Raw genomic sequence first — 10,318 nt, forward strand, 5'->3', positions numbered from 1 at the left:
GCCACTCAAAACGTTACACTTGAATAACAAGATTTCCCATTTACTTGGCAATAGTTTGTCACGATCTCATTACGTAACGGTACCAAATATCCGGCCAGTCGGACCAGGGACGTATATACTAACGTTAGTATATACGTCCCTGGTCTGACCAACACATGTCACCATGTTCAGCGATCGTTACATTGATTTATTTAACAAATAAAAGCGTTAATAAGACTCTTTAGTGATATGTCTTAGACTGTGTACTGGTCAATGTTAAAACCCCCAAAACACACGTTAATGTTGCGGAGAAATATAACCGTCCGTGGATGATGAACGACTCGGGGGTCATCTTGGCGCTTTGAAGTCGATCAAACTCAGCAACGCCCTTGACAACAAATGTACAGACCACCGGCGAGGAGCAAGGGGATAGATTCTCTCATCAGACAAATATTTCCAGAATCAGTGATACAGCAAAGGTTTATTGATATGCCGAAATCATAGGAATACAGAGAACTCAGTCGGAGGAAAACCCTTGAGGTTTTCTCTTCTATCAACATGCATGCTTGTCATTGTGTTATAACATGAGCCATCAGACTTCATTACTTGCCACCTGTGTTGTTGTAGAAAACCTTGACTATTTTTTCTGAACCAAAAACACATTATTCAAATAAGCAGAAAAGAGAATTTCTGTCCATGTTTCAAGAATTGCTGATGACAACCATGTTTAGATGTTGTAAAGTTTAGTTGTACCATTCTGTAGTTTGAGTGAAAAAATTGAACTTGCAGACTGATATGCCTCGACAGTTAACCTATGTCACGTGGAATCAATGTGCATAAAATAGCATGTTAAACCATGAACATACGGTTGTATTTGGGAGCTGTAACATTTCCGCTACAAGTGAAACTGTGGGTCCACACAGTGCAAATGTTGGCAAAAACACGTGTTGTCACCAACGGCCAAATTAATTTCAGACTATTTAATTGAATCTGAAATAGACTTAACAGTTGAGATCTTGTGTCTGGACGCAATGGATCAAGTGTATGACCTTCTCTTACTTTTTATGTATAACAGTTTTTGCGTTTGGTCCGGGCTATTGGATAGGGCGATTAAAAAAATCTAAGTCGCGGAAGAATCTGTCAAGCTAGAGTATAATTGTTATTCTATACAACAATGATGTATGAGTTTCAAAGATTGCTTTACATTCATACAATTAAGAATCTTTTTACATTCGTTTAACATCGTTGTTGACACTGGCTGGAAATCGCTGATACAGGTGAACAAAGCATGAATGAGATTCAGGTGTGCTTTTTCTTCCAGTCGAAATACACACAGGGCCTTCGCATTCCAGGGCAGCGCTTGTAAACGATTGGCTAGAAGTGAGAGATAGGGCGGAGTTCGTATTTATTGAGCCGAAAAGGCCTTCTGTCGCTAACGTGTATTCAGATTAAGAAAAACGTTCATTGAGAAAAGAGCAGGTTATTGTGTTCCCACGCTATATCCTAATCATTTAAATCCTAACGGTCGAGGTACTAGTTCAATTTCAAATTTTAATTTTTGAAATTAATTCATAAAAGTTTACTGTGATTTGTGTACTATATTAATATTCATTTTTTTTTTTACTTTTTCAGACTGTCTAAGGGAAAGCAGAGTTTTCAACATTACATCAAATAAAAATGGATTACTCTTTGTTATTGGTGTGTTTAAGTGCGGTAAATCTGGCAATGGCCGAAAACGATATCACCGAATGTTCGGTCAACGAATACTTCGACACGGACTCTAACGAGTGCAGTCCGTGTACCCTGTGTGGGGCATCCAACACCATCATCCGGGTCCCCTGTTCCCCGTACGCCGACACCGTCTGTGGACCTTTCCTGGAGTTCGACACATTTCATCAGGCCCCAGTCATCAATCTCCTGCCAGCGGATAACGAAACCACCAAAGTACTGGTCACCGGTTCGATCTCCTCCCACGGGTCATTCGAGGCCACCAAGACCCACGGGAGCGTCCCCGTGGAGATGGTCACTGACGAGAGGTGGTACACCCTGGCCATGGCGCTGGTCGGGGTTCTGTCCTTCGTGTCCCTCATCATTATTATCTACATCACCATCTACTGCTTCATCTGTCGCAAAAATAGAGAGGAAAAAGAACTGATATATTATCCAGGTAACTCAAATATTTCTGATTTTTTTTAAATGTGATAATAATTTTTAAACCCATGTCATCTGATTTGTATATCTGAGTGACTTAAAAGAAAACATTGTTTTTAAATGATTTTTAAAAAAGCCCCAACAACTAAGCCCCTTCAAATGTGACTCAGTCTCGATCATTGCTTGTAACATTCGTACAAAGTTGCATCAAAGAGATTAGAGAGATCTCGGATTACTTGTAATGGTGCAAAAATGTGGGATTGAAGATGGTAACAAACGGTGCTCTTTTCTGTCTATCTCTCTCTGACACAAAAATGCTTCCGCTGATGTGATTTTGCTAATGGTATGCGGTATATAACTATGACTGTACCGTCATCATTATCAAAATATGTGCAGCAGTGCTTCAAGATTATACGAACGCCACATGGCGATTAAGGGTTGCTCAATTTCTACAAGTATCTTCTAAATTGCATTTTTTTTCTCCAACACGCCAGTCTTTAGAATTACGCATTTCCTCATTATACATGTAAACTGACGTGACTTTATGTAGATATAAGTTTTGAATAAAAAGAAAAAGATTTTTTTAAATGCTAGCGTGTTAAATATAATTAATACAATAATCATGTCTTAGTATATCAAGTATTTAAGAAATTTCAAAAACTCCACAAATTAATGCATCACAAAGGGAGATAACTGGACAGTAAGGGAGACAATTGGGCAATTAAAACATTCTTGTCCTTGTTAGTAACTCATTGTTGTAACCGGAGACTGGGATTGACCTTACAGGCAACCCTGACTCCTTACAAATCAGACCAACTCAGACGTGACGACGACAATGAGGACTCGTCCAAGACTTAACCAAATACTGTTTCAATGACTCAGAATTTAATCTTCAAAAACCTTTAAAAATTGTTTTAAAATGGGCAAAATTATTGTAGACTTTTTTAAAAAAGCTTTAAATGTGTTTTTAAATTACAAGCAATATTTATGCTTTGATAACGAGAGAAACTTTAAAAGTTCTTATATTAATACAGCAAGTCTATGTGTATAGTGCTGAAAAACCAGAGACGTTTGTGTAAACAATTGACGTCTGTCCTGCAGGCCGCATAAACATTTCTTAAGGAAAAAAGATATTTGATAGTCATACTTGTATCAAGAAAATACACACTGTATATTTTATTTTAAAACCTGTAGGGAAAAATATTTTTCTTAAATTTTGGTTCAGTTTCCAAACATTGATATACTGGTATATGGCATGCACGTTAGCATTCATAAAATTTTCAAAAGGAAACCCCACTCTATGGTTGTATCTACGGGTAGATCATCATCATGTTGTGTTCAGATAACTGCGGAGAGCTATGCAATGTGTTGGACAATTTGATGCACATGAATGAAACGTCTATCTCAGACAAGATAATTGAAACGTTATCGGGGGATCGGAACTGGGGGGTTTTGCTGCTACTGGCAGATAAAACAAAGAACTGTAACAGTTCTCCGCAATCAAGTTGAATCAACTCCGGTGGCTTCTTTGTCTTTCTGAAGGATTCTCACACATTCGTCATAAGACGGGTGTAACTCGAAGCTTTCTGAAAAATATTCTTCACAATTCAAACAATTTTGTTGCATTTTTTATAACAAAGGCCTTAAAAGTTTTTATAAAAATGCTCTCTTGTAATGTGGAGCACAGTATGACATGTATTTATTTATTAAAAATGATTTTTTTTGTTCTTTCAGAGCTTTGTTCGTCTGCTCCGGAAACGCCAATGGTCCTAACACCACGGATGACATCACGTGATCGTCTAAAGAAACACATGATTACGTCATATGATGACAGTGGTGACAACTACGGTGCCACGTCCAATAGGGTGGTTCTACTGGCCGGCGGGGTCGAGCCATTCCTTGCTCCTTGCGAATTGTCGACCGAAAGTGATGACAACAGCGGACAAACTGTATCATCCTCCTCGACCAACTATGTGTATTTCAAGGCCCCGCCACATGAAAATGTTTGACAATTTTTGTGAAAAAAAAGACCAAAAAAACCCAAACACTTTGTGGAGTTAATCTCGAACGTCAATAACCTTAGTGACTTTTCTCATTCAAGTACATTCCAGACAAGAGTGTACTTTTTTTCAAAACCGTCCAAAAACGTTACTAATTGAAAATAACCGTGTTTATAGAGACTGCATTTATAGCCTTTATGTATATTCATGACTACGTTTTTTTTTCGTTGTGTGTGTGCGAGTGCTTGGTCACTGACATTAATATATGCAGGCAGAAAAGTGTTTTCAATTCACTTTGGGGGTTTAACATTACAAAAGACTTGGTTTTGAACATTTCCCCCACAGTTCACACATCCGAAAATCATTTATCACACGATGTAGTGACCGCGTAAAGATTGTCACTTAAATGTGTGCAAGAAGGGTCCTTCATTGGTGCTAAGGCCGGACTGAAGTGACGGACCCTAATCTGTTTCCTGCTTGATTGTGGCCCCCGCTGCTTCTACGAATAATACCGGTCAGCAACCAGGGCCCGAGTGACCCTCTGACCCTAGAATCGATGTCCATTTATCCCTGCATCTCAAAATGACTCAGGAAAGGTAAATACCCTTTAAATTCATCCTAATCCCTTTAACGTGGAAGAATTTTGTGTAGAAAATGACTTTTATAGATTTAGAATGGACAGGGGAGATTTAGAGTCTTTTCTTCGAGTTGTCACTTTAATCTCTTTGGGTCGAGAAAAGCTATTGGAAACTCATTCTATATAAGATTGATTACCTGTGACAGGTTCCTAAACTTTCCCACATTTATTTTACGAAATTGTCATTGAAAATAGAAGCGAAGTGTAGATCTCGGTGGAAATGAATTATTGTTTATCTTACGTCTGACCTTTGACCTTGTTCTTTTCCAGATGTGGTCAGAGGAAAGATGCTGTTCGGGGGGAAAGCGCCAGGTCCTGCCACCAATCGTCAAAACTGTGTTCATCTTATTAGTAGAGTTTATTTATTTTATTTGACCTTAGCAAGAGATTTGCGCTGTGTTCGTAAACCGTTCAATGTGTTCTTTTTATATGTTCATGTTTTTCCTTTGAATGATGATGATTTTATTTCATTGCGAAGTTTTTTTTTCTCACACTATTTAAACTTATTTTTTATGTATTTAAGAAGTTAGGTGATAATTCGAATCTGTAAAGTACACAACAATCTTGCCAAAAATTGATTAATGTATTAATTAACGTGTGTAAAAATCGACTGTGATAATACCCCGTGTATCCATGTCAGATATTTATTTTTTTACTAACAATGTACATGTAAAAATGTGAAAACATTCATGCAATGCAGCATTGATTTCTCTCTTCTTCTGTTTTTTTTTTAAAGATATGTACGGGAATTTGTTTAAAAAAAATAAAATGATCAGAACCGAAAACTGTGCGTTGTGTTTATTTGGTTTCATTGTTGGACCTCTTATAAAGGTTTAACAAATTAAAGACCCGAGTACTTTTGATATGCATGCTTCAAAAAATTCCAGCCTAGCGTCCGTTTGAATAAAAACAAGAGAGAGGCTGTGTGGATCTAATTATCGTGCAGTAAAATTTGGGGGAAAATGAAGCGAGATTTTTCTGATAACGTTTGCGAAAATTAGTGTAAATCTTGGTGAGAGCATTTCGACCTCTGGTTGGATTATCACTAACACCATTACACTTTCTGTGTTTTTAATATATATTCGGTCAAAGTGAAATTACATTATTATTATTATTCATAAAAAAAAATACCAGAGTAATAACATTCCTTTACTTATCATAATGTTAAAGTACAATGAATGAACAATAGATTCAAAGACAGATATGAATAACAAATGTGAGATATTATTACCGGAAGAAGGGTAATTTATGAAAGAATGTGGAAATATTTCATAGATATCAGATGCCTCTTTGATATTTCCTTGTATCAATGAAACACAGATATGAATGTTCCGTCTGTTTTACGATTCCAGCATATCTGATTTTACATCTGTCTTATCTCAAGAAACAGATTCTAAAATGACTAGAACCTTTGTTATTCAAGAAGCAACGAGTCGCGCATGCATTGGTTTGGTGTCGGAAAGGTGGGGAAGATGAGGCGTGATTTGAGCTCGGGTGAATCACGAGCGCGAGATCTTGCTAACACTGAGCCGATTGTTGCGCAAGAAATGCATATCCGCCTCCCGAGGTACTATGATTACAGATAGTGCATCAGATTAAGAAATAGCGAGACAGAAAAGTAGCCCCCTTGCTGCAGACCTTGCAATATATATTATCTCGTTGTCATTAAATCAGCGTTGTTTACTTTCTTTGCGAAACCTTAGCAACAAAAGCATTGTTCATAAGGATTTATTTCGACACGAAGAGCCGAGAAAGGTTTACGAATTCTGATACGTTTAGCCGCCTTTTGAAGATTTTTTTTTATCCCCTTTTTTGCATTATATTGACACCAATGAATGGACACTTCTTTGATGCATACAGAAAAGACTCTAGCATAAGGAGGGGCGAAGAGGTTAAAACTCTGTCAAAAACGGGACAATAGGATCCTTCAAAAAGATTAAAACCTAAAAAAGGGAGGTTAAATTGAAATTCCATTGACAAACCTAATCCTACCGACCATCTAATAAATTACTTGGCGACCCCTTTTAATAAACCGTAATATAGAAGCATGCAATAGATGTTTTAAGATTTTATTTGATAAATGTATGGTGGATTTTTGGTGTCCATGATATGACGTTGCCTGGGAAATAAACTGGCGGATTATTAAACTCAATGAAAATTCCATTCTTTATTTATTCTTGGCAAATAGTTTGTGGTCAGTGCTTTAAGAATAAATAAAAATACAATGAAGGTACATTCTTTCGATCTAGCCAGCTGGACACTATTTATTAGAGAGTCAAATATTCTTCCATTAGATTTTAAAAGTATGGTGTTTGTATTTTGATTTCAAACACGCCGAAAACAATTTCAGATAGAGGTGGTTCTGAAGCCTTTATACGCGTTTCTCATTCTGTGGAAAAAAGCCCATGCACCCAAAAAAAAGGTTCCCAGTTTTCACGTTTTCAGTTGTTAATTATATGTCATTGGATAAATCTATTGACCTGCAGGCTGTATATTTGTGTCTCTCCCCAGTCCCCGGATACAATGGCTTCCTTCTCCTAATACGTATCTTCTTCTACCAAGGATACCCAATTACTCGATTTTTTTTCTATCGCATCATTGCCTATTTTGAATCTCTAGGGCTATAGATAGTAATTAGAATTCAAATCTAAGGGTATACCTTGGCTCTTGAGGAACAATTCAGAGTTCCCCTCCCTCTTTTTAAGAGTACACATGGGGTCCATATAAATGCAAATCTTCCACTTTGCCAACCTTTACTTCTCAAATTCCATTAACCATGCGGCTTTTTTTCTCGTGAATTTTTGACCTTAGATTCTCTGTTGATTTGTATCCAATTTTCATATTTTTTTTCCACTACATGCGTTTGACACGCCAAATAATTGTCACGAACAGAAAATTCTTTTCTCGTGGCTGTTTGAGTGGATGGGTAGCCCCCTTAACAGTTATGAATATATACATCATTCGTCAGATTCGTGAGAAAATCTGAACATTTTGCTTGAGGGGAGTTTTCATCATGATGGTTTATTATTTTATTTTTTTTTTTAAATAAGGGGGAAAAATGAAAGAAGATTGTTTGGTTTAGTGAAGTGAATATTTCACGAATTTAGAGATTTTGCGAACATTTTTTTTTGTGTCTATACGGTTAAACCACAGATTATATGGATGTTGATCAAAGTGTTAAAGTATTTTTGCTCGCAAGAATGAGGGGTCATTTTCTGAATGAAAAAGTCTGCTCTATATAAGCATTTCCCCCATTTTATTTCCTTCTTTTATTGTCCTCGTGCTTTTCATTATTCGAACCACTTAACTTTTCCCTCACACTACGGTCTCGTTAAAATGTTTCCTTTTCATGTGATTTCACTGGTCGTTCTAGCTGCCTGCCTCCAAACTGAGAATGGGATGAAAAACTTATGCAACATCTACTTCGCCAGATGGAAGAACTCCTTTCTTGTCACGGTAGATTAAAATTTCAACATCTCGATCTTGACCGCAAGTGTTCGTACTTTAATTCACAGGAACAAAACCCACCTGATATAAATAAATATTATGCAAGAACTTTAACGTTCAGGATTTTAGATTTTTAAAAAAAAGTTTTGCCATTTTCTGTAGAATGTTTCCAGATTTTAAAGTGCCTTTGAGTAACAGTGTGAAAATCACGTTGCTAAAATAAGACTGAAGAATTTTAAAATACAATTTCTTACAGCCATACCAGTGCATGTTCCGGAAACTGCTTTCACCTATTAAAAAGCATAAGGAACGCGTCAATGCTCGGAAACATGCACACGTGCTGCTTTTCCAGAATAGTTTAATTGAAAAAGATGCTCTGGAATAAGCAATGTCTTTCACAATTACCGGAAGTGTTACGTCATGAAGAGTAAGAGGCAATGGATAATTATATAACATTGGGTCTGCGGGGGCAACTGAAAAAAATGATATGGTCCTAAACAGCAGCATTCTTAGCGTTGAAGTAAATAAACCAGAATGATACACAATAACTATCTATAGAACTGTATATGCAATGGCAGATTTATGTTAAGAAAATGCCTGGGATAATTCCTGTGGAATTCAAGGAGAATTCCTGGCCATATGATTTATCAGACGATGTATGCATGTGCGCCAAAATCGATTAAAAAAGAACATTTGTTTTGAAAAACAAATAAAACATTTGACATTTTTTTCTGCGAAGAAAGTGACAAATGGGCGATTTTAGTTGTATTTCCTATGACAGGTTGTCCAAAAACTGTCATATTGCCAAACCTCACTCAACATCATCGCTGGAATTTTCTGTTTCATCTAATGATATACTACAGTCTTTATTTTACTAATAAGAAAACGCGTAGTTTTTATCTGTATATATCATATCAGATTTTACTTTCCCGCGCGCGCGAACTGGGGAGAAGTCAGTTTTTATGTCGGTTGGAGAACTTTGTTGTGAAAGATGCAAATGATTAGTTAATCAACTCCCCGCCATTTTGTAATGAAAATTACCAGCCCACTGGTGTTTTACGACCTTGCATAATCCGATTCATGTTAGCTGTTGTACCATTGACACTATTAAAATTCCAAGGAAACCTTCTGTAGCGAGAAAAAAACGCGCAAACGACCTCGGAGTGTTTCTCTCTCTCTCTCATTTCCCTATTTAATTAATAGGATCTGGTATTATTCATAACAGAAATGGGTTTTTTTTGTTTTCTTCTTTCAAATTATTTTCAATTACTTCATACATATTTCACTAAAGTGCCTGAACTACCACAATAATGTCAATTTCACGCTAAGGATGGTTGGTTTGAATACTTGAGAGTGTTTGGATGAAACTTTATGATTTATATGTAATAAAAGTATTGTCTTTCAATTCAAAATATTGTTTTGACTTGTCAAGGGAGCTGGTTAAGAATATTACGAAAGCTTGTAAACGTTCATGTAATCACACTCGTTTAATTCTATTTCATAAATAATTTATTTTAATTCAGCATTGAAGAATCATAATGCACTATCGCGCAGCTTCCCGTCCCATGCAGAACATCCTTAATTTAAATACATGTATGTACAAAGAATCGACTAACTAACTCGCGTCTTTCCAATCTTAAGGTGGTTTGGGACACCTCAATATTGTGGCGGACTATTTATCAAAATAAACAATAAAATAAAGTACATCTATGATTTTATAAATATTTTCTTTTCCAAAGTTGTCATCTAATAATTTAACGTAGCGCAATAGTTCAGAGCGTTCACATTGAATCTATAAATCTTGAGTTCGAATCCCACTAGAGATCCTTTCCAAATTTTTTACAAAATTTTTTTGGTTAAATATTGCAAAAATTGAAAATTTTAAACCTAGCTGTGAAAGTATTTTGATAATAATGTACTTTTATCCACATTAATATCGACATAAGTTCCATACCACCTTAATAGCGAGTGAAGAAAAGCCTATTATCCTTAATGAAATTAAATTAATTAAGGATTTTTATTTAATGATTCTTGCTTCTGTCTGGACATCTGTAGCTGATCTGCCAGCACGTGCATGCATTTCGTCTGAGAGGTCAGTCACCAA

The 10,318-nt window shown here is 36.3% G+C and overlaps 1 protein-coding gene across 1 annotated transcript; it reads left to right on the plus strand.

Moving 5' to 3' along the window:
• Positions 1 to 1,317: 1,317 nt before the first annotated feature.
• Positions 1,318 to 5,552, plus strand: LOC128161423 (uncharacterized). The gene is made up of 4 exons (XM_052824708.1): positions 1,318 to 1,509; positions 1,612 to 2,146; positions 3,865 to 4,726; positions 5,038 to 5,552. Exons 2-3 carry the CDS (start codon positions 1,657 to 1,659, stop codon positions 4,137 to 4,139), a joined length of 765 nt encoding a protein of 254 aa, XP_052680668.1. The 5' UTR covers positions 1,318 to 1,509; positions 1,612 to 1,656; the 3' UTR covers positions 4,140 to 4,726; positions 5,038 to 5,552.
• Positions 5,553 to 10,318: the final 4,766 nt, after the last annotated feature.

Source organism: Crassostrea angulata, chromosome 1, assembly GCF_025612915.1.
Source record: "Crassostrea angulata isolate pt1a10 chromosome 1, ASM2561291v2, whole genome shotgun sequence".
NCBI classification, from domain to species: domain Eukaryota; kingdom Metazoa; phylum Mollusca; class Bivalvia; order Ostreida; family Ostreidae; genus Magallana; species Magallana angulata.

Excerpts from the sequence above, each read along its gene's own strand:
- LOC128161423 (XM_052824708.1), top strand. The coding sequence starts at position 1,657 with ATGGATTACTCTTTGTTATTGGTGTGTTTAAGTGCGGTAAATCTGGCA. Across the intron at positions 2,147-3,864 it reads AGAACTGATATATTATCCAG|AGCTTTGTTCGTCTGCTCCG; the intron begins GTAACTCAAATA and ends TTGTTCTTTCAG.